This window comes from Saccopteryx leptura, chromosome 2 (genome assembly GCF_036850995.1).
Source record: "Saccopteryx leptura isolate mSacLep1 chromosome 2, mSacLep1_pri_phased_curated, whole genome shotgun sequence".
In the NCBI taxonomy this organism is placed as follows: Eukaryota; Metazoa; Chordata; class Mammalia; order Chiroptera; family Emballonuridae; genus Saccopteryx; species Saccopteryx leptura.
In genome coordinates, this window is record NC_089504.1 from 269,634,313 (window position 1) to 269,659,251 (window position 24,939).

The 24,939-nt window shown below is 41.7% G+C and overlaps 1 protein-coding gene across 7 annotated transcripts in view; it reads right to left on the reverse strand.

Moving 5' to 3' along the window:
• Positions 1 to 8,534: 8,534 nt before the first annotated feature.
• PROX1 (prospero homeobox 1) overlaps positions 8,535 to 24,939 on the reverse strand; it is a 50,414-nt gene continuing 34,009 nt past the window's right edge. For 5 of the 7 annotated variants that reach the window (XM_066361757.1, XM_066361756.1, XM_066361762.1 and 2 more), the window contains one exon: positions 8,535 to 10,686. In XM_066361757.1, the coding sequence (XP_066217854.1) occupies positions 10,498 to 10,686 (189 nt within the window). In that variant the 3' untranslated portion in view covers positions 8,535 to 10,497. The remainder of the gene's footprint in view (positions 10,687 to 24,939) is intronic. The other 2 variants (XM_066361761.1, XM_066361763.1) reach the window with 1 other exon arrangement.

Here is a 24,939-nt window from a genome sequence, read left to right on the forward strand (position 1 = left end):
AATCTTTCAGCCCTACTAGAGGAATCTGCTTTTTCAAAGACTCAGAGTTCCAAAGAAAGGTATTCAAAGGAGAGATGGCCTCTGAATTAGGCAACCTGGCAGACTACAAAGGTTGAGAGAGCAAAGGCTACTCGGCTCGAGTAAAAGAAGGAATTAGGTGGCAGCAGCACAGACTGGTTGAATTAGATGGCAGTCCCAGCAAGATATATTTGTCTCCATTTTCATTAGAAAGCAGGAAAAACAAATCAACATATCAATAAATGTTTTTTTCTTGTTTTCCACCCAGAAATCTAGAATCTTCCTTCATCCCAGTTTGTTACAATTAATGAGCCCAGCTTGTTTGTAGTATAGTATTAATTTTGCTATACCAATGAACTAAATTTGCTTATATCTTAATTTAGGATTTTTGCATTAAATTAATAAAGGTGGACATTGTAAAAAAAATTGGGTCATTGGGTAATTTTATATAAATACATTCTTATTTATATAAAATAATCAGATCTATTTATCCAATATGATCTTTTCTTTTTTTTTAACATTTGATAGAATTCACTCATAAAACTATAAAGGCCAGGTGCCTTTTGGGAATGAGCAGAGTTTTTTTAAACAAGGTTTTCAATATTTTCTATGGCCTTAGTTCCTTAAATTTTTTTTTTTTACTTCTAGAAAATGTTTTGTTATTTTATTATTTTTTGCTTAGAAATCCATCCATTTTGCTGAGATTTCTCACATATCTAACCATAGTGTTGGTTTTACAAGTTCTTGGCTATCAGATGAAGAAAAGATGTAAATAATACTCAATTGGTAATATGTAATTAATTACTCATAAGGTTTTATAAAACGTGGACACCTACACTCAGATGCACATGCCCAAGCCGTGCTCGGGTGTGTGATGTGTCCCCTCCTCTGTGTCGGACTTCAAGACTTTCCTGCTCAGCCTCCTGTCAGTTGCCAAGCTGTGAATGGGAATATAGGGGGAAACATTTCTCTGGTTACCAAAGATTTTTCCGGTTGTGAATAACTGGAAATAAAACTATTGATTTTTGAAATTATTTCCCAACAGGTCAAGGGTAACGACAATGACAAGAAATCCATAGCTCCCATTTTCATGGTCTAGAGCTCCTCACACCAAGGAATTTCCAATACCAGCAGAGCCCGGAGTACTATTTGCACAGCACTGGGGAAAACCCAGTGCTTTCTCCACTAGCAGATTTATTTGCAGAGACACAGGCATTTTTTCCAGGGTGGCTGCCAAACTATCTCCTGAGCCTGTCTAGCTAGCACCTGGGCCACTCAGCAAGGGGCTTTGCAAATAATACCCTCCCCTTTGCCAGCGTCGGGGCAGCCTCTGCGATTCTGTTTCAGTCTGTTATGGCGCCTTAATCTTTCTAAACTGCTCCACTCCTATTCTGGGGCCTTCTCCAGCGTAGCTGGCTGGAGGCGTGGCCACAGCCGCTATATGGAGGAGGCTGAGGGCCGGGGCCTGGGGACCTGATAAGGGTGCAACAGGAGCTCTCACTCCCTGGAGAATTTCTGGGCTCTTCAGATTTGAATGTCCTGGGAAGCTGTGATGGGTCTGGGTGTAATTCTTAGATCACAACTTTAAAAGTATGGCGGGATAACAAAAGCCACAGATGGAAGGAGAGAAAAGGGAACGAATAGGGATTCACCCCAAACCCACGCGCGTTATTTCTATGGTATAAAAATAATCTCTCTGTTTAAAAGGTTTGGTAGAATTCACATAAGCTATTATTTAATTTTTACATTCATCCTTAAAGGACTCTTACTCTAACCAATGAGGGTTGTGCTATTCAACAAAGAACTCTTTTTCTCTAAACCAAGTTTTGATGGAATTGACTTGTTGTTGTTTTTTGTTGTTGTTGTTGTTTTTTGTATCTTTCTGAAGCTGGAAACGGGGAGAGACAGACAGACTCCCGCATGCGCCCGACCGGGATCCACCCGGCATGCCCACCAGGGGGCGATGCTCTGCCCCTCTGGGGCGTCGCTCTGCCGCGACCAGAGCCACTCCAGCGCCTGGGGCAGAGGCCAAGGAGCCATCCCCAGCACTCGGGCCATCCCTGCTCCAATGGAGCCTTGGCTGTGGGAGGGGAAGAGAGAGACAGAGAGGAAGGAGGGGGGGGGGTGGAGAAGCAAATGGGCGCTTCTCCTATGTGCCCGGCCGGGAATCGAACCCGGGTCCCCCGCACGCCAGGCCAACGCTCTACTGCTGAGCCAACCGGCCAGGGCCGATGGAATTGACTTGTTTTTTTAATACCTACATTCCTACTTAGAGATCTGTTCTATAATACTCAATGAGATCATTGTTGTTTTAAGCAGGGAACTGCTCTCTTTAAATGAACATTTGCTTGTTTATTGCACCCCAATAGAAAGAGGAAGCTCCTTTGGTTAAAGAGGTCCCAGTCTGGGGGCTCCTGAGAGAATACCGCATTACCCTCGAGATGTAGGAAATAAAAACCAGTGAGTTAGATTAGCTCTAAAATTTCTTCAGTGCTAATTATTTCCCTCTGTAACCAGGAAAAGAAAGCAATCTCCAGTGAAAAGGAGTCCCTCCTTCCGTGAGTTCTTATGAATGATTTTGGGGACATTGGGAAGGACTCTGTGACCATAGGCAGGAAACAAACACTAGAGAGGGAAGGGAAGAAAGCCTGGGAGGCAGAAACACCTGGACAGACGGGGATCCTGTCAGGCAGGTGCAGCCATGAGCGACACCACTAGAAACACCTGGCCTTACGTTTGGTGGGGAAGGCCTCCTGCCCCTCATCACCCGCATTCAGTGTCTTTGGACCCTATATGAAGACGTCAAATGTGCCCCTGGATACCATGTATCTTTCTATGCATATGCCACTGGAGGGGAAACACAGCAAGACAGCGATATCTTAATGTCATCTCTACTCGATGGCTCGTCCCTATAAACAGAGGGAGGCCGGAGTGTCGCAAGAGCACCAAATACTTGTCAAAGAGCAGAAACACTTACTGAAGGGAGATGGAGCCCAGAGAACAGGGTGCCAAGTCACACTTGGTCAACGTTAGGGTTTAGTTCCTGCCTTGACCTGCAACTTCAACTGCCTTTTTGGATGAAAAAGCATAAACACTTTAATAAACTTTCTTTCCCATATTGGAATACTTCAAAGTCAGTATGGTGGCTGCATGCGTCTACGACTCCTTTAGCCTTTTATAATTCTTTTGATTCCCCTGGACACCCAAGGCTTAAGTGACTTACCTTGGTTTCCCTGTGTGGGTGGCACAAAGATTTTAAAAATGAACTGATTGGAGGCAGTATTTCTCTGATACCCAGAACTGTGCTGTCTTGATTATTTTTAATTTAGTTCAAAACATTACCCTTCAGGTTTTTACCCCACTGTTTGGAATCTCCCTCCAAAGAGTTATATTGTAGGAGAAGGAGGTGTAACACCATTTCTCTCTTCAATAATTTTTCACCATTTTGCTTTGGTCTTGTATCAGCCATTTTCTACAGTTTCTAAAATCAACTGTTTTCCTTTATGTATGCTTCCCTTGTATTTCATGCCTTTTAAAATATGAGTGTTCACAGATCCCCCAGAACTTGGTAATACAATGCAAATGTTTGATGTTTTCCTCTGATTTTTATTCAGGCACCTTAATCTGTCACCTCAGCATATGTTAGTAAAATAATTATGAAAATGCGATTATTTTTAATTGTTAGTTTTTCAGAAAAACTTGTCAGTCATTTCTGATGAAAAATGAAGAGTGAATAAAACCGGCCTTTTCTTTATTGTCAGCTGGTGAAGTTTATACTCCCAAGAATAACACAGACCGGCAGACATCGAGACAGGTATGTGGGAAAAGTTGTGTGGTCAGGGTTCCGGTCAGTGTTGAGACTAGGGGTACACTGTATTTTAGAGCAATGCCGTTAGATAATTGGGTCACAAAAGTCATGATTTGAGGCTATATTTCTAATAAACCTCCTAACAGAAAACATTACTACATGCTGTAACTTCTTAGTGATTAGTCACTACTTGGATTATCCAATCTGTTTTAAAGCAGATCAGTATTGAATACGTACAAGAAGACTGGTCATTACATTACTGCAAATGCCTTCTCTCTTTCAAGAGCAGGTGTGTGTTGGGGGAAGGGGGGGAGATTCCTTTTTCGTTCCAATCAAGGAATAAATATTTTGGCATAGAGGGGCTTAGGCACGCTCTTTTGAACAATTTTGTTAGGAAGGCTGGAATATAAATTTGTGCCATTGATAGAAAAAGAGCTGAAAGTGGAAAAATGGTTATCATTTAATAGTTGTGATATTGCATTGATCCTAAACACTCTCATGTTAACAGAGTCAAAATGTAAAGCTTTCATCATTTAGGTAAAAGCCAAGGAAGAAATCTGTAAGATTAAGACTCAGTCCACAGTAATATGGAAGCCGGAGAGGAGGCGCAGCTGTGAACGGTGCATTAATGGGGGCGATCTCAAGTACACAATGATTTCTGCTCATTCTTCATGCTTCTGATTTGATTTGATTTTAAACCACAGCAAAAGAGATAACGGAAATAATTCTAAAAACCATACAGCCGATGTTCTTAGTAGGAGACATGCCACCAACCATTTCTAAAGGAAGATTTCAGAAAGGTTTTGAAATTTTAAATGACCACTTAGTTCTGAGTTCAACCAGAGTAGAGACAACACCAGCTCTTACGCCCCCTATTTCAAGTAACATATTTGCCATCCTGTGACGTTTAGGAACACCTTCCCTTATTCTTGAAATCATTAGACATTAGCAATTGAACTGATTTTAGCTCGCATTGTTTTGAGCCAAAGCTTTTGTCGGTTTTATATTGTGAGGGCTAACATTACATCTGTAAGAAGAGGTTCCAAAGAGACATCCAGCCAACGACTACAAGTATCTGGAGTAAAGAAAAGATCATTTCTATGAGAGCTGCAGGCACCGATGCTAGGTTTGTATAATTAAGAACTGATGTTAGGTTTGTATAATTAAGAACCGAATGAAAGGGCAAGTCCATAATCGATCTTACAGTCGCAACCAGCCTATTGTCGACACAGGTCCAAAAATTAAAGGTCACATTTAAAACAAAACCAAACGGCGCTGAGCTTGCGATGTATATTTTATTTTGCACAAGCTTGCATATATACTGCACATACATTCAGTTAAGAGAAGATGGAAGGCACACAAGGCAATTGGACTACTGTATCCTTTAAGTGGTACAAAGAAAAAGGTCAAAGTTCGGAGAGTATACAAAAGCTTAAAACACACAAAGTAAAACCCCCTTCCCACCCTCCCCTACCCACGACGTTTTATTTCCTGTTTTAAAATTTAGTAGCTGCCAAACTAAATTTTTTTTAACTTTTACTTTAAAATCAATTGTCTACTGCACCTTTTTATTTTCTTTTTAATATGGACAGGGAGTCTCATTTTTTTTAAATCATATCAATTAATATTACAGTACATCCTTGGTAATACAAAATTGTACACCTTCATCAAATAAATTAGGATAAATTAAACCAATAAATTATGCAAAGTCTTCAGAACAATAGACGAACAACAAAAATCCACAATTGAAATTGCCTCTAGCTAAAAAAAAATAATAATTGACTTTATCAGTTCAGTTATTGTACTATATTCAAATCAAAGGATCTTTATTACAAAAAAAAGAGCTTAATACTGCTATTTACAACATATTGCTAAATAATATAAAGGCAGTGTTTTTGTCACGGTTTATATTATATACATATGAGAAATGGCTGGGACAATATTGGGAAAGCCATGACCTTTGATTCTTCTAGGTAGCACTGAGACCAACCCCAAACTTTTGTTTTTCTAATTCTCATTTTGAAGTTATATTATACAATTTTCAAATACTTTCCCCCCAGAAGTGGAGAATTACAATATTTTAAAAATACAGAATGAATACATTTTCACACACAGAAAAAGGCCAGTTTGTTTGCCTTTTCTGCTCAAGTTTGTGCACTTTGAGAGGAGGGTGTCAGATTTGAAAGAGGGCTCAGCTGAAATGACTCAAAGCCCAGATGCTTCCAGATTCTGTTATATTCTTAGCAGGATACTTATAAAGAAGATGCAAAGGTTAAATACCAGTTATGATCCCAGCTCTGACTATGAGAACTTTAACTTTAGTTTTAGAGATGGTTTACAACCAACAGATCTACAGAAAACGAAGCTGCATGTCCTTCAACGTAACATTTAAGTGCAATACAGTAACTGCTTACTCATATAAACCAGTTACATTCTTTGAAGGGGAGCTTTTTGAAAACAATGCTTCTTGTAATTTGCAAACACAGAGTTTGTACCAGAAGAAAACATTTGTACTATTCACACCAATGAATATTCTATAATACACATGGCAAAGAGATTTGCTCTGTCCTCACATGTACACTGCTTCTTTCAGGGGAGTCTGTAAACCACTTTTTCTTTGATGAATTTACTTGCTTGCTTTTGGGGGACATTCTATTTTTAATGCCTCCCCCCAAATCTTCAGCTTTATGACTTAACATTAAACTGTATGTGTGCGTATGACTCTGTGTGTGTGTGTGTGTGTGTGTGTGTGTAGGGGGAGGGTTACTTACTATATGTCTTCATGTACATACAAAATAGATTTCATAAATTTACAGAAACGGCATGACCCTTGCCCATGACATCTGATGAAAGAGACCGTTATCTTTTAAAAGTAGAGAGCAGGATTTTCAAGAATGCTTTCAACTGTCTATTCAGTCACTGTAGTGTTCGTAATAAATTCAACAGATGTTGTGAGAATGTAGTTATTTATTAAAATCTCATGTCTTACGTAACAACAGCCATGAGGTTAAATATTTACATTGCTTTATAAAAGTTCCCCTCTTGCTTAGTGTTTTAGTTTTGCTTTTTTTTTGTCGTTTTTAAAATTCTTAAAAATTATATTCACCCACATCCCTAGCACAGCAACAAAGATTCTGCAAACATAAAACACTTGAATTAAATAATACTCGGAGGCACAAAGCAAACTTCAGGAAAATGTGGGTGAACGCTTCCTTAAATAATTACTACATTCTACCATCTTCCACATTGTTTTACCACTTAATGTGAAACATCCTCATCAAACAGCCAGAGATACAGTAAGAATTAAATGTTTTGCTGTTGTAAATAGAACGTTCTTTTCACAAAACATAACAAATGTCTAAAATAGGTCCTTAAATCTAGATAGGAAAAGGTAAGCTTTTCACTTCACACGCATATATATATGTATATTTTTACATGTGTGTATATGTGTGTCTGTGTTTCCATCTTCACACATCTGCACACACATATATAGCACATGGTATGAAATATTGCTTCTATACTACTTTTCATTAGGCTAAGAAAACACAAGATTTGCACCACAGTTACAAAAAATTGGCTTCTACAAGAATTTTCAAAACTCGAATGCTGCTCAGACAATTGAGGAAAAAATAATTTGCGGTATCAAACTGTTCTAAAAATTCTCTTCTTCAAAAATGTATTCTCCCGCTTTGTTTTAAAAAGACACAAAATATGCATAGCTATCAACATTATGTCAAACAGCCAGGAAAACAGAAAAGTCTAGTGTTTATTGCAGCTGTAGTAATTGGAAATAAAGTAAAAAAGATGAAATCGAAAGCCACAGAAGGCACAAGAACAATTGTACTTGTGGGAAAAAACTGGTATTTTGAAGGATTTTTAAAAATCCCCCCGCTGGTGCATTTTAGGTGTAGGCACAGACTATAACCTCAAGTGAATATGCAAAAATAACTTAGCAGAAAAGAAGTGGTAATGTGGTGTTTCAGTGTGGGCTTTAGACTTCTTTCCCTATGCTTTGCCTTCCCACCATAGAAAGAGAACTTTCTCCCAAGTAGCCAATTTTCACTTAGTGAGAGTTAAGAGCTGAAAGATAGTGATTTTTTTTTTTAATTGTTAAATAGAAGTTTTGAGAGACAGGTGTTTGTCATTTTCAAATGCACTCAGAGGCACAAGTTTTTATGATTCTAAAAGGGGGAAGGAACTATCTAAAAGCGAAGTGATCAAGTTCTATTTTCAGAACAATGAGGTGAGTTAATCCTCGTGCTGCAGTTTCTACTCTGAAATCATTTCTATGGCTCAGTGAACACTGAGAGGATATTATCACTGATAAGCGCATCAACATTTGGTTGTGGACATACACTTTTGCTTAATTTGGCTATTTAAATGAAAAAGGCAGGGGAGAATAACACTAAAAATCCAAGGAAGTCTGGAATCAACACTGAATTTGCCCCAGCTCCAGAAGAGTCTAGCAATCTGACTACACAGGCGAGTCCACTGCAGTTTTGCCTTTTATGAATTTCACGGGACAGCCAAGACCCAGGGATTCTGACGTGAACAGTGAATGTCACACTCTTTTACGTGAAGCAAGGCAAAAGAGTGTGACCAAGATTGCTTCCCTGCTTTGTGCTGATTGGATTTTATTTTATTTTTTTATTTTTTGATTCGCATTTTAGTCCAAAGTAATGATTATCCAACACCCCCCCCCCCAATACTACCCCCCAGCTAGCTGGGACAGAAACAAATTGGATCTAAAGGCTCTGTGCACATCGTGGAGGAGAGTTCAAGCTGGGCGCTGTGTTTGGCTGTGGGTGGTGTCCAGCCCATGCCGCTGTGCTCTGTCCACACTGCGAGAGCGGGCCAGTCCCCGCAGTCATGCAGGCCATCACAGGACTATGCTGTTTAATTTAAAGTCAGCAGGTTTTGAGGCTTTGTGCTGACAGTAACTGCCTTCATGCATTCCTGTCCATCAGCAGAATTTATAAACGATGTTAAATTACAGTGATGGGGTCAGCTAGTTAGTTAGTCACATGGTTCAACCTGTGTTCTCTGAAGTCGAATGTATTTTTATAAAAATTAGGGGGAAATGGTATTTATGTTCCATCTGATCTCAATACCAGGCTTTTGACTGTGTCATTTTAGGAGGTGTATACCGAAATTACCTGAGGGGAAAGAAGGGTCTGGAAAAAACATATTGAACAATTCTTACTGCATCTGCACACAAAACCCATCTAACAAAACAAGAGTGAATGCCACACGACTTTTTAAGAGCAGGTATGGGACATGGTACACCTTCGACAAACAAAAAAAAAAAAAAAGAGAAAAAGAAAAAAGAGGAGAACCATTGAAGAAAGAATCAAACAGCAGCTAGCTTTCTTATGTGTGCTGAAATTGTGTCTTTTGGGTCAACCCCCAAACTTTGCTATGCTTATCCACTCTTCTCACAATTTGGTCAATATTAGCTTCTGAGTTAGAAGAGACTTTATCAATTGTTTGAAAACACTATACCTAAAATGAAGACACGCTTAATTAGACTGTCACCACTTTGAGTAGGCATCAGGTAGTGTGGAATTAGACATGAAAATAGATAATGCTCACATGGGCTCCCTTCAAGAGGTGAAGTTGAAGTCAGCTAATGGCTGTCAACCAACTTGTAGTGTAGGCAGGAATTTTATGGTCAAATTGGGATATCCTTTATTTCTTGCTATATAGAAAGGTACTTAGAAAATAGTGTTTTTGGAAAAAAAATGTTAAATATTAAACAGAAGTAGTAATTCTTTAAGCATATAAACAAAGTTAAGCAAAGAGTAAGTTTGAAACTTATGTGCCTTTTAATATCTGAAGCAAGATAAATAGAAAACGGTAGCAGATTATAGGGCTTTTCCTCTATGCGGTATGACATAGACGACTCACTTAACATGAAGAACCTATTGTAAAATTTAGAGACGTGACTAGAGGATCATGGGTGAATTTCTAGTCTCATCTTAAGAGTCAGTTTGGTGCAAAAATGTTTTGTCTCCATAAGAAACTGGTACTAGTTCGAGGTGTTTGTCATTTCTCTTAGGAAAGGCATGACAGTGATTTTTTTTTTTTTTTTAATTTGGTCTTTTATTGCGATACCTTTGAAAAGTGAGCTGTTTCATCTGCCACTGGCGTTATTTTTGAACATGTAATAACAAGCTGTTTACTGAGCTCAAACCAAACAATATTGTTAAGTTTATGAAGTGGTTTCATTGAGTTTTCTGACCTTCTTAGCAGAAAAAGACAAGAGACACGTCACTCTAGAACTGTGCTGTGTCACGGTCGCCCTCCGCCAACCACCATTTGTAATAAAGCATCAGTCAAATGGACGCCATCTTTAACAAATGCCCTTCCTTGTTAATATAGACTTTATACATATCAACATTCCTCTTTTTTTTTTCCCTGAAAATTAACCCTATTTTAAGTCTCCAAATGTTAAGGGCCTTGGGCAAAAGTCAACTAGGAAAATAACCATCCCCTTGCAATGGGAAACAAAAGAAAATGAGAGAAAGATGATGAGGAATTACCAGCTGATTTCATAACATATCCATGCCTCCCATACACATATATATGAAATCAAAACCTAGACACGTATAACTCGGCCATCCAAAGGGGACTGCTACTATTCATACATTCGAAAGGAGTTGTTGAAATTTCTACTCATGAAGCAGCTCTTGTAGGCAGTTTGGGGATTTGAAAATCTCAGGGACTTCACTATCCAGCTTGCAGATGACCTTGTATATGGCCTTCTTCCAGGAAGGATCAACATCTTTGCCTGCGATAATGGCATTGAAGAACTCCCGTAATGTGATCTGCGCAACTTCCAGGAATCTCTCTGGAACCTGCTGATACAAGGAGACAATGGCATTAATAAAGTTTTCAGTTTCAAGTCTCCAGTTCTTCAAAGGAAACTGAGCTAAGTTCTTTCTTTCAGAAAGGGGCTTACGTGGCACCTGCATTTTCTAAAAATGGCCAGCCCCTCTTCTCTTATGTAAAGTCGTTATATATAGTAGCATTGTAATGTGGGGTTGACAGCTCTGTAGAGTTTTTTAGAAGAGACTGCACCAAGGATGCGTGCAAACCTATTGCAGCGCTGGGATACCACTGTGAACATTAGGGTAGGAGGAGGGAACGCACTGCTGGGATTCCTCACTTCATTAAGTAGGTGTATTCTGGAAGCAAGTCTCCAACCAATATTTCAGAATGTGAGTGCTTATTGCCTTTTGATTTCCATTATGAAGACAAAAGGTGTTCTCGAGAGAAGAGTAATAAATAATTGGCTTTTGATGTAAACAGAGTCCAAGAAAACCAAAATCCTCGTGGCCTGCCTGTATCAGAGAATTGACACAAACACTAAACCATTAAAGTGATCTGTACTCTAACGTACTCTATTTACAAAAAGCAGTCAGATAATAACATTAACACTGTCTCCCCAAATAGAAAATTTATACTGAATACTAAATTTCTACATAAAAAAAAAAACCCAACTTTACCTCGAGATTAGAACTGCTCCATAAGAGAGTAATTGATGCAGCTGATAATAATAGAAACAGACATTTTTCGGAGTGCTTATTATGTGTCGGACACCGTGTTACAAACTAAATGAAAAATATGTCATTCAATTCACTGAGATCTCTATGTCGTGTTATCATCCTCATTTTATGGTAAGAAAACTGAGGCTCACAGCGCTTAAGGGAATTGTTCAAAGTTGTTATATTCCAAGGTAAAGACTCTCCAAATATTCTCGTTAGAATTCCTAATTTTTAATCCTCTTCTTCCACAGCAGTTAGTATCTATGAATAGTGTATGTGGTCGTGTGTGAGCTGAATGGTTTATTTAATAGTCTGACCTCTTGTCTAGGGAGAGGAGTGGCTATTGATATACTTATTTAGTATTCTAAAGCGTGGCCTATCTATCCCTACCCCAAGGTAATGGAATGGATTCACAGAATCAGTCCAAGAGCTCGTAAGTTTCCAAGTACACACTGAGGCTCAGTAGATCTCTTTTAGTGGGGTACTTCTGAGCTCGTAATGTTTTATTTTTACAGTAAGTGCAGACATATGAGGAAGCGAATGCCCTGTAGTTGTACGTGTAGACACATCTGTCTACGCAGGTATAAGAGGAGAAAGATTTTCATTTCAGTTCAGACATGCCACTCATCAACCTGAAAGGGAGGTATTGTCCTGTTAACACGTATTCAATCATTTCCTCCATTGGGGCAAAGGACCTTTCTGTAATGATACCAACTGTTAAAGAAAACTAGAACAATCACCATTTTTACACAGACTATTTTAAATATTAAAAAAAAAAGGTTCAGTTTTTCCATTGGCAAGTCACTTGTCCTTTGAAAGAAACCTAATCACTCCCCAGGGGGAGGAAAAAACAAACAAACAAAAAAATGGTCCCCCAACCAGGGCTGATAAAAATCTGAAAGAAGTGAGAATCAATCGGGAGTGAGTGGCCCCTCCCAAAGACACAGACACTGACCAGTTTCTTGGGCTACAATCCCAGTGCTGCCTGGAAAACCATCAAAACACAACCCTGCCCCTATCCACGTGTAAACCTATCTACCTCAATGGCCATTCCGTGCTGGGAAGTCATTTGGATTTTCTGCAGAACTTTGGCGATCTTCCCCCAAATTTCCTTCATATACATGAGTCTTTGTGTGATGGGCGGGGCTTAGAGAAGAGATTAGTACTCCCACTGACCTTATACTAAATAAAAGTCATTAAGCCATTTTGCTGAGTACTCTCGCCTCTTCCCTGAAGATAATCCACCCCATTTGATCAGACGGGCATTACTGAGAGGGAATCTGGCCGGAGAACAGTTAGACAGCGCAGCTACCCACTCTAACTACTTGGTTTGGGAGCTGTTAGCCAAATGCTACAGAAACATAATCACAGGCCTTTATGAAAATAAACATTTCAAGAAGTGTGGTTATCCTGGCCACTGGTAACAGAGCCATGATGAAGATCTATGTTCCTTGAACACTCAAGGACGCAGCATGGCATGGAGAGAGCTGTGATTACAGCAAGCATGCAGCTGCTCAGAGGAAGTCAGAGAAGGCTGGAAGCCCCACCCACTCCCAGGACCCACAGGAGGTCCAGGGACCAAGACCCAAGGGAGCAGTGGCATTGTTTAAGAGGAGGGAGAGGCCCTGGCCGGTTGGCTCAGCGGTAGAGCGTCGGCCTGGCGTGCGGAGGACCCAGGTTCGATTCCCGACCAGGGCACATAGGAGAAGCGCCCATTTGCTTCTCCACCCCCCCCCCCCCTTCCTCTCTGTCTCTCTCTTCCCCTCCTGCAGCCAAGGCTCCATTGGAGCAAAGATGGCCCGGGCGCTGGGGATGGCTCCTTGGCCTCTGCCCCAGGCGCTAGAGTGGCTCTGGTCATGGCAGAGCGACCCCCCGGAGGGGCAGAGCATCGCCCCCTGGTGGGCAGAGCGTCGCCCCTGGTGGGCGTGCCCGGTGGATCCTGGTCGGGCGCATGTGGGAGTCTGTCTGACTGTCTCTCCCAGTTTCCAGCTTCAGAAAAATACAAAAAAAAAAAAAAAAAATTAAAAAAAAAAAAAAAGAGGAGGGAGAGACAGCTACAACAGCATCAGTCAGCACTAGAAGAAGGAGGGAAGAGTAATTCTGGGGTTTGCCTGAGAATAAATCAAAACAACTTCTTTGGGGGGGGGGTGCTGTGCAGCCTCCACCTTGCTATTCTTATCGTTTGCCATGCTTGTCGATGGTTTTCAGTGGGTCCCATCCTGTGCTAAACCTTTCTTTTGGTAGTACTCTCGGGTTGTCCTCTAACACCTTTTCTACCTGTGTCTTGATGTTACTTAATTTTGCACCTCTTTATATCTAGTTGTAAGGAACTTACCATAAAACAACTTTAGATAAAGAGCCATAGTTTCTATTTTGCATATCCCCCACAATGCTTAGCAGTGTTCTTTTGAATAGTCTTTTGATAAATGGTTCAAAAGGAGACCTCGCCTTTGCTTGACTCCATATTGCTTTAGCATCACACTTATCTTCTCCCTCAATACTGAAGAAAAGGAATTTTAAAATCAGATGGAATTTAAAGAGTTGGACTAGATCTCAGAAATCATCATTTTCTAAATGAAGAAATTGTGAGATCCTATGAGATGAAGAAATGAATGAGATTAAGAGATTCACACAAAATAAGTTGTGCGGGTGTCTTCCTATTAAGCCACGCTGGCTCCTTTTGAATGCATTTCTGTTGTTCCTACTTATCTGAGACGTCAAAACCTTGACAAGCTGTGGATCTGTGATTGAGAAAAACCACAGAAGAGTTAGTAACTTCAAAATAAATGAAAATGGTACAAAAGATCCCAGGAGCAGGCTTTAGCTTTTGGTTTATGTTTGGGAAGGGATGAATTCTTTGCAAACAAATGAAATGGTTTGCTAATTTAGTGCTTACTTTGAGGCAATACTCATTCAACGAATGGGGCTACATAAAATAAAGTTATAATGAGACCCATTAATACTAGAGCAATTACCGCATTTCCCCATATGTAAGATGCACCATTTTTCGAAAAATTTGGGGTCTAAGAACTGGGTGCATCTTACACAGTGGTTGTGGCATTTCAAGTGTCATAGACAGAACTGAGGACAAGGAAGACAAGCTAATGGATGGGAGTTTTGACAGTGATGAGGAGTTGTATGAATTCTATGATGAATAAAACTTGAGTTCAATAACTTTATGTAATACATTTTTTTTCAAATTTCGGACCCCCAAATTAAGGTGCGTCTTATACATGGGAGCATCTTATACATAGGGAGATACGGTAATCTTTTTTGTTGGCTCCGGAGAGGTAAGGTGATGGGTAACAACTGATGATCTGAGAGAGGGCCAAGGAATTCCATCCACAGGTAGAAACATCACCCATGAAAAGAAAAAGACCCTTACCTCTCTGCCAGAAAATGTCTCCAATTCCATTTAGCATATTAAGTTGGAGGGATACTTTCTGATATTTTGGGGGAGTGACTTAGAATTCAGAGAATGATATTGCTCATATTTTTCTGTACTTCTTCACACCTAATGGGTTTCCAATCACTAATAAACATCTGCAGAAAAGCCCTTAGTGACAAGTAATCCCTTATCTAGGTTTCTTTTAATAGAACCCAACAATGTGCAGAATGAACCCTAGAGTATCTCCTCAGCATCAGGTGGCAACAGTCAATCAAGCCCCTGGAATGCAAGACAATGCAGGCTGCTGGGAGGGGGAGGGAAGGCCAAGCCTTTGGACATGCCACAGGGGAAAAACAAAAGGCTTCCAAAGTCTCTGGCTGGCACTCCGGAGCTATTGTGGGAGCTGCTGCGTGGAGTGTTCTTCAGGAGAGGAGAGTGGAAACTTTGTTCTGATAAAAGGCATCCTAATATAGGAGCCTCACACCACATGGTCTTGCCTCTCCTTGCCTTAATATTTGGAGGAGAATAATATTGGCATGGGGCACCCCTGAGTCTGAAGGAACAGGCTAGCAGCATCTATTGATTTCATCACAATTGTTTATACTTGAGTCTCTTCATGGCAAAAGACAGCTCTGTGGTCTTTGATAACATGTGGGGGAATGGGAGGATGGTTTCAAGTCTGCTCAGTCAGTGGCTGGATTGTGTGCCCAAGTGCGCACACAGTGTGTTGAGTAGGTGGTTATTTTGTCTCCTTCTTCTTCTTTTTTTTATCATCAGAATGAGTGGCAAAGACACATTTTCCCCCTGTCTTCCTCCTCCTCTTCCCAGTTGCTTTACCTTCAAGGATGATTTGTTTTATTAAACTGACTGTCCCCAGCCTCTGCAGTACATAATAAAAGCCTGACATAGCAGGCTGCCTGCCTTCTGTGTCCTGCAGACACTCATCATAAGTGTCAGGACATACCAAGGTTAGCGGTCACTGAAAGTGTGCTCGCTGGCCCAAACCTTGCCAAACGCTCTTGGCAGCTGAATGAATGTCACGGAGAATAGAAGGGGAATTAGAAAGGTTACAAAGAAGACAGCCTCTCCTATTTTCTGGAGACAGAGAAGCTGTTTTTTTTCACACCTCTGAAACGTCCACCAGCTCATCCATTGGTCTCTCACAGGGGATCCAAACCTTGCCCCTTGCATAGTTCCCTATGGACACCTTTCCCTCCTTCATCCCCTTAAAAAGTGGACCACTGGCCTAATTTCATCAGTGAGATGATCCTTGCTGAAATGGACAAAGAACAAACCAGGCAGAGACCTCTCTCTCTATCCCCTCCCCAGTAACCAATGACTCAAAGCTTATCAAGCTTATCAATACATTACAACCTTATCAAGGGGGGTTCATCATTTCAGTTCATCTAACTATTCTGTGGGTTTTTTCCTTCTTTCAAGCTTCCTTGAATTGGGGGATGGGAAAGAAAACCTACATATGGGCAAGAATGTCTAACTGATGGTAAAGTAAATGCTGGCTAGTATTTGAGTGAATTAGTTTGTATGTCAATTTTCTTTCTTCTTCCTCCTCCATTTTTTTTTAAATACTATAAAAGGGCAATAGAATGCTGACTGTAAGAAGACAATGTCAAGGAGAAAAGGGTACTGGTATTTTGGATACTCTTCACTGCTCGCCTTGGAGAGAGAGTTATTCTTGTCACAAACCCTTTTGTCTGCATCTGCTGACTGCTTGCCTGTAGCCAGCAGCATACTTTAACTGTTTTGTCACCTCCTAACATCACTTGCATCAGCTGTTGGGCTTTTGTTACGGGTATTGTAGAACTAATCCGCTGTGGCTGTTCTACTGTGCAGTAAATAAAACAGAAACGGGCTTCTCAGACAATTCTGCATGAATATTTCAGATGGCTTTACAACTTCGATTCACCAAATCAAATAAATAAATAACTCCCCCAGCCCCCCTCCCGGCCTCGACCCGCACACAGAAACAAAACCCCTCAAACTAGACCCAGATGCCTCCAACCCCTCCGCATTGAAGGCACTGACTTGAGCCTTCAAGCGATTGTTTCTTCGAAGTTGAAAGAGCAGGGCTCTCTAAACTTCAACACCCTGCTATTCATATTTATTATGAGAGTTAAACATAGCTAATTCTGAAAACTGGGTAAGCAGCTTTGAAAATCTGGAGAGCTCTTTTTCTCCTTGGGCTTTCTGAAAAAAAAAAATAGAAAAAAAAATATATGTAATGCTGTCAGAAGTAGACGGTGCGAGTTGCCTTGTCAGACTGCCTTTATTGTTTCCATCTGCATTTTCTTCCCTTGCACTCATCTGCAAGGGGTCAAAGGGCGATGCTTGGGCGAGTTCATCCTGAGAGCCTTCCTTCCCCAATGTCTAACTATACGGGGGCACGGAGGGGAAAGGTGACTTGGAGCTGGATTTTTCAAAACCGAGCTTACATTCCGAAGTCCCTTAGAGTATAAACAAGGTACCGATCTTGCAGAATAAGCCATTTTCCTAGATGACTTCTAAGTGTCTTTAGAGAAGTTAGAAAGGGAAAGGGCGTGCCCGCGGATGCGTGCACATGCACGCACATACGCACGCACGCACGCAGAGGCCCTTCCAGAGGGGAGAGTTGAAGCACTTTCCCGAGCATTCATTCACCCTACCGTGCACATGATTCCTCCAAACAAACGCCCCCGTCCCTGCTGTTTGTTCAGTAAATATTGATCAAGGAGAGATGTATCTCCTGACGGCGGTGGCACAAGCAGGGGACTTAGACTGCAGACAGAGTGGACGTAAATGGATAAACTCAGATGCTTTAGTGACTCCTCATAGAGATTATCAGATGAAAAGGCAAGAACAGATACGCGGCTGCTGCTCCTTTCCACTGCCTCGCTCTCGCTGAGTCCTCCCTCCAGGGGCCCAGGGGAGAAATCACAGGGCTATGAAATATGGTTACAAGGTGCTGCTCCTGAGGGCCTCCCTCTGCAGCCATGCGTGCGTTGATCCTGTACGTACAGCCCAGGACCAACCGGCCCTTCAGAAGGGGAGAGATGGTTGGGATGCTATCGGAGCAGACTGAGGGATTGTGTCCCAAAGCCCTCTCATGATGGGGACAGCTCAGAGGGGAAAGCAAGCACGAACGTGCTTTGGAAAGCAGAGAATATCACTGGCGTGTAAGGTGGTGGTTTGAACCTTTAAAGATGAGCCCAGTTCCTGGGAGGTGTTTCACTGTGATTAATAAATGTGAGCAACGCAGCGATTTTGAGGGGTGCTTTTGAGGTGGTTCACTTGGGTGATTGATTTTACTGGCTCAGTCAACAAGTTGAGAAAAGTTGCATTGTGTTTCCAAAGTTTTATTTTGGTCATTTCATCAGGATTGTGACTTGAATCCCCATCAAGAGCTGAATGGGCGTGTGTGCTTCCCTGGGAAAGCCAGCTTTAAAAGCATCTCTGGAGATTAGGTTTTGTGTATAAAACACTGAGCACCACGGACAAAGAGCAGGGTGTTATATTTAGGGTACCCACCCAGTGTTTTGTTTTATTAGGATGCTGGTGCGTATGTTTGGAAGGACTGGCATTATTATCCAGGGGCCCTGGCTGTGAAGCTGCCTGCATACGCCTGTCATTTTACACCAACACTGAGCTTTGGACTAAAGTCTTTTTCTTTCTGGTGATGCTTCAAGTAGCATTCAGCTTTTTTGGGGACCTTACCAGATTAGGTTAATGTAATGCCCATGCAGTTTTAGGCCAATGAGTGGGCTCACTTCCTACTTACATGTTTGCTACTTAAATATGTGGAGAGTAAATGCTTTTAGGAAGTGGCTAGAGTTCAAGGCTGTCCTTAAAAAATAAAACAAAACAAGAAAAGAACCATAAAAAAAAAGCCATTTTCCTCCGTCTAAGCAAAGGAACACATAGCAACAACAGTCTGTATCATTTTTTTTTATAAACCTTCAAAAGAACAATGTTCTGTTGAGCAAAATTCAGTAGCATTCTGTAAACATTAATTTAAGGAAATCAATAGACTCAGTGAGCTAAAGCCATATTGCAAGATAAACTGGCCAGAGTGCCACTTTATCAAATAGATTTTCGTTTTCCCAGCTAGATAAAGACAGTTTCAAAACGGCGCAAACGTGTTGCAACCAAGGTTTGAGAAGTATGTGGCCTTCAAACAGTCTGCTTGTTCCTACTACAAAGCTGGATAAACATACTTTAGAAATGATAAGAGGGCTCAGAATTGATTCTCCTTTCAGTTTTTACATGTAGATTTCTTGGTTGTGTCACAGGAAAGAAATACGACAAAAACGGTGCATTCAGGATAGACGACCTACTTGGGAGAAGGAAGGGGTTAAACTGTCTTGAGAAAGAAAAAGGGAGCTGGGTGTGTGTGTGTGTGTGGGGGGGTGGGGTGGGTGGTAGAGTCAGTTGATGATGCCTGACTTTAAAAAAGAAAGGAAGAAAGAAATCTTTATTCATGCTGACCTGATGGGCAACAGGCCTTCTTGCCAAAATCCAAAAGCCAAACTCTCTGGTGGGTTGGGGATCAGAGGTTTCAGCTGGTGGAAGCTGCTCAGGGTCTGTGCTGGCCTTGCAATGTCATGTTAATGTGGGAGGGGTGGGGGTAGGGAAGTCAGTCCCAGGAAAGGCTGGGGAAGGCCATGAGTGGGACCCACACAACAGCCCCCACGTTTCTCTCAGCCAGACTGAAAGAGCTGCAGGGATAATTAGAAAAAGTGGCGGAAGGAAGCAGGTCGCTCGTCTGTCGCCAAGGCAGGGACCTACACGGAGCTTGTGGCAGTACCCTCCCAAGTGAGACCACCTGACACCCTCCAGCGCCACAGCAGCCCTTACAAATGCCGTAGAGTAGCAACCAGATATAGCCCACCAGAGGAAATGTAATAAAAAGAATGAATAGCCACACGGAAACCGGGAGGAGGGAAGTTCAGGATCTCCTTTGACTGGGGCAGTGGGACCGCACGGAAAAGGAGCACAGGAAGTGGACTTTGATCTGTGGTGTGGGCAGAGGCTGACGACTGGACATCACGACTGGACATCACGACTTGGGCCCTGAGTATTTTTGTTTGTTTGTTTGTTTCCTCACCTGACTTTGCACCTTAATCTCTGAGGAGTGGCTATTGATAAAATACAGGAGACACACACACACACACAAAAATGTGTATACCTTTGAAATGTTGACAACATATGTTTAGATAAAAATACCATATGATTATCAACAATGTGCTAGAACTGAGCCCTTTGAATAATGATGAGTTCTGGGTAATGAAAAAGAATGTCTTAACATCTTCTATGCTACCTGTTAATAATTTGTGTATGTACATTTTAAACTATGTAAACATTCCCTTGGCAGCTCCACATATAGATATCAATAGAAATAAAACCATCTCTCTATAGCCCCAGAAAAGAAGGGGCTAGCATACAGGGCACAGAACGACAGTTATTATAATAAACTCTATGAGACTACTGTTAAAATGATTGTGTGGGTCTCAAAGTTGGTTCACCAAATGTGCTTAAAGTGGTTAGTTCACTTGCTCAAGCTTGGAAGTCTTGGTGTTTACGAATATTAGGAAACTCAATGACTGTCATGTTATTTGTTGGAATGGAGTACATTTTCTGTCCTTCTCAAACTCTGCACATGTTTGAAAGAATGACTCCACGTTTAAACAAACAGTAAAACAAAATCACAGAGAAAGCTTCAAAAACTAAACTCTAATCCTTTCTTTCATCCCTCCACCCTCAAGATTCCACAAAGGTACTCTCAGAACTTGTAAACAACTGAAAACTCCCTCCTGGGGTTACGTATCTGGAAGCCTGTTCAGGTGAGCACTGGATCAATGCTATTCTATTGAAGAATCATCGTTTTGCAACTTCAGAAGTAAGAGGGATCTCAGAGAGTACAAGTTCTACTAAAGAGAGAAGCAACCTCAGCCAGGGGTCAGCAAGCTTTTCCCACAAAGGGCTAGAGAGTCAACACACAGGTTTTGTGGTCACTTTCAATCTCTGTTAGGTAGACTTATTACAACCTTTTAAAAATAGAAAAACCATTCTTAAGGTCATAGAGAACAGACTGAAGACCCAACCTGGCCTATAGGCTGTAGTTTGCCAACCCCTGCTCTGAGCCACCCTTGGGGGCGGACAACTGTTCTGAAGACCTAGTGCACACTGGCTATTCTTGCAGGGTAGCTGGAATGGCCTCACCCAAATTCAACCTGCAAGGTCACTCCATCCCTCAGGTGCATCTAAGGCTGCCCAGGTCTACGGAACAGAGTTAATGGACCACACACAGATGGTCAAGAACTGGGAAGACTTCATTCTCATCCTGCTTTAACTAGGAGAGTTTCATGAGGAGCTTTCCTGCCAGTAAATATTGAAATGGACTAAATGCAGGAACCCATCCCTCCTTTACAACCCATCTGTTGAATCAGCTTCAGTGGAAAAATAAGCAGTATACCAGTCACTCTGTAGCATTAAGGAACTCCCCTTTAAGTTAGCCCCATGAATGATGTCCTATTGGGTGTCTGAGTTCAAGACAGGCTGAGAGTGCTTGACGTTTAACTTTTGCTACAATTCCTGAGTGAGGTGTTAGCATAAACAGGGCTGAGCTTGGTGCCATTCTTGGATGGGAGATTATCCAAAAACAACTCAGCATATACTCTCTAATATTGCACAGAGGGAAGCCGGGGCACAGATAATCCAGTTACTCCTGTTTCATTCGAGAATGCATTACGTGATTGTTTTCTGCAGGAGATTTACCTTCCTAATTAGGCTTTGCCCAGGCTAACATTAAAACTCGTCCGCCTGCCCTGTGTTCACACTGATGGGGCAACGTGAGTGAGGGGCCTAGGGAGAGACTGCTGGGAAGTGGGGTTCAAGCAGGACCCCGAGAGCACCATCGCCCTCAGGGAGCACCAGAGAAAGTCCTGTGGGATGCAGCTGATCAAACAGCCTCAGAGGACACCTGGTTACGGGAGAGACTGCCACTCTGCTGACGACGGCTCATGCACCCCACATAATATCCGTGCTGCTTTGGGAAAAGACTAAAATTAAAGGCCTCAATCCTATCATTTGGTTTTGACTGAAAGATCTTTGTTCTGTCAGAGAAATTCCGTTTAGTATTTCTGGAGGATCCTATTGGGTCTCCCCTCCACGATGACCTTTTGCAAAAACGAAGAATGAACTATATTTCAAAAGCAACCTAAGAGCTTATGAAGGACTTTGAAATGGCTTTTTCAAGAAAAGTAAATAGTCTGGGAAGGTAGAGAAGCAGATTCCGGAATGGCCCCGGGAGCCTCTGGAAGCCCTCTCCCAACACCTAACGGGACCTGAGGTAGTGCTTGTGGCGGAGTCTCAGGGTGCCGTTGGCCCTAGCGTTGGCCCTGTTGAAGGGCAATGCAATGAGTTCACACACAGACTGTCTATGCACCTGCAGGTCACATAAGATGAGAAGTCTTTGCAAACATTGTCTATATGAAAGGAAATGGAGTGGCCTCGAAACCACGGCCTTTCATCTTCTTCCACCTGTTTCTGCTTCTGGCCATTTCCCCGCCATCACCCCTCCCACCCCCCACATGTGTCCTCCATGAATATAGTTCCTTTTACTAAAAGTCACTCTGAGTTCCATATCTGAGTTAAAAAATGTTAGTCTTTTCAAAGCAGAAGTTGGGTACAATAACCACAGAACGATGAAAAATACACATCTAAATGACTTGTGAGGATTTTGATGCCTACCCACCACTCTGATACATATCCACAAAACCCCAGTGGAAAAAACTCATGATCTAGATCAGTGGTTTACAACCTCTCCACACGTGGGATCCAGTGAAAATAGGAGAATTATTTCAGGGATCACTAAGGCAGCGATCACCCTGAGCATAGACAAATTTGACTAAGATCACTGGGTCTATAATCTACATGCAATATCAGGTGGTTAACTCTTTCATGAACTGGTAAGAAATTTCTGCTGGATGATCTGTGGACTGGAGGTTGAAAAGCACCAGTCTCCATTATTATCATTTGGAGAATACTTAAAGGAAAGAATGATTTTGCTTTTGTAAAATTTACTAACCAAGCCTAATATGTGAAGATAGTTATGCCATCTGAAACAACTACTGTATTTCCCAGTATAAGATGCAGTTTTTCCTGGAAAATTTGGGGTCTAAAAACTGAGTGCATCTTATACAGTGGTTGTAGTTTTTTTACTTGCATTTCCCGCTTTTTCGCCCTTGTTTTTGCGCCCATTGTTGAAGACAGTGATTCGTCATCAGACACAGATGAGGACAAGCTAACAGATGGGAGTTTGACAGTGATGAGGAGTTGTATGCATTTTATGATGAATAAAATTTAAGTTCAATAACTTTATGTGATACTTTTTTTTTTTTCAAGTTTCGGGCCCCAAAATTAAGGTGCATTTTATATGTGGGGAAATACGGTACTTCTGTTTTGAAAGAGGGGAGATGTTGCATATTATACAGAGGTTAGTAACATCCTTTGGATGCTGATTGACTGAGTTGAGGGAACAGATGCACAGATTCCCTATTACTTTGCTCAGGTCTCTAGTATCTTCTGGAAAATGCACAGGCATGAGGGCTTCACAGGTGAACTCATGGGTTGGCTGCCCCAGCCAACATAACAAAGTGAGCAGCAAGTATAAAGATTAGTGCTCATTCAGTCAAACTGTTTATGAATTCAAAAAATTAGTCTCTATAATCCCAGCCAGGGAGTTGCCACGTCTCCAAAGGTACTGTTGGGATATCTCTGAAGCAGGTCTTGGGAGAACACCAGAATGGGTGCCCTGGAGACTCTCAGTGAGACAATTAAGCCACAGCAGAGCCACAAGGGTGTAAGCGGCCCTGGTGGATGCCATCTGGATTCCAAGGGGATCCACAATCACTGCTAAGAGCATTGCATCATGCCCAGGGCTTATTTAGAGGATGCAGAATGTCTTCTATTCTAGAACCACAGAATTTCAGACCTAGAACAAACCTCTGTGTTTAATCTGATCACTTTACAGATGAGCAAAGTAGAGCCTCCTGAGGCAGGTGTTGCCTGAGGCAGACCCTCTGGGCTGGTGCTCTTCCCATCCTACCCTGACATCTCATTGCTGTTCTTCTCATCTGGAACCCACGATTCCAGAGATGTTCCAAACTGGTGACACCTTCACAGCCACACTTGAAACAGGGGGAATTACTTTCTCTTTTTAAAACCAGTTTTGCATTGGCTCTTTGTTCTAATTCTGCTGAGAACTCTGTTTGCTCATTTGTTTGTTTTTCTACTTAGGGTCAGCAGGAAATGATGCAATATGTAATCGAACAAGGTAACTTTTATTTGGCTCTATGGATGAGTAAAAGCAAATGCTTATACAGCATTTACTCTGTGCTAATATAGTCACGCATATTCATTTAATACTCAGGACAACTCTGTGAGGTAGGCCCTACTATTTTCCCATTTTACAGATGAGGAAACTGAGGCACAGAGAGGTTAAGATGCTTGCCAAGGGCTCACTGCTGGCAAGTGGCAGAGCTGGCGTTTGAACTCGGGGACTGTTCTCAGAAATCATACTCTTTTCTACACTATTATTAGCCTAGGATTACTGACAATGGACTCTCCAAAGGATTTCCTTTACAAGATTTCAAGGTGATGCTTTTATATAAAATAACATCTACTGGTCAGTGAACATTTTGTTTCCTTCCTGAGAATACCACTTAGAGATCAGAACGTTCTTTTACTTTCATTGTCCTTTTTGTAGACCCAAGCCCAGGAATAAGGCTGTGTCTTCATGACATCAAATACGTCTAAACTTTATCTACAAAAACGCTGGAAACATCTGGACAGCATGGCGGATCTGCCCACTTTCTCTCTGGCTGAATATGCGCTGTAGATGCTGTCAGATTTGCCAGAATATTTGCCAAGAATCTCATAAACAGGTCTAGAGGCTCCTTCTACCAGTAAGTGCACCTGAGAAGTTACTCAAGAAATCCAACTTCAGACGATAAACTTTTGTGGCAATCAAAAGAGTCCCACTGGGTGTGTGCCTGAGATACAGTCCCCACACTGTGGTATGGCTACCCACACCTGAAATATTCTGCTCCATGTTCTCCTGACTGTAGCCGTTCCTGGGAAGACACAACGCCGGAAGCGCATTACAGAAGGGCAGCTGAAATGAC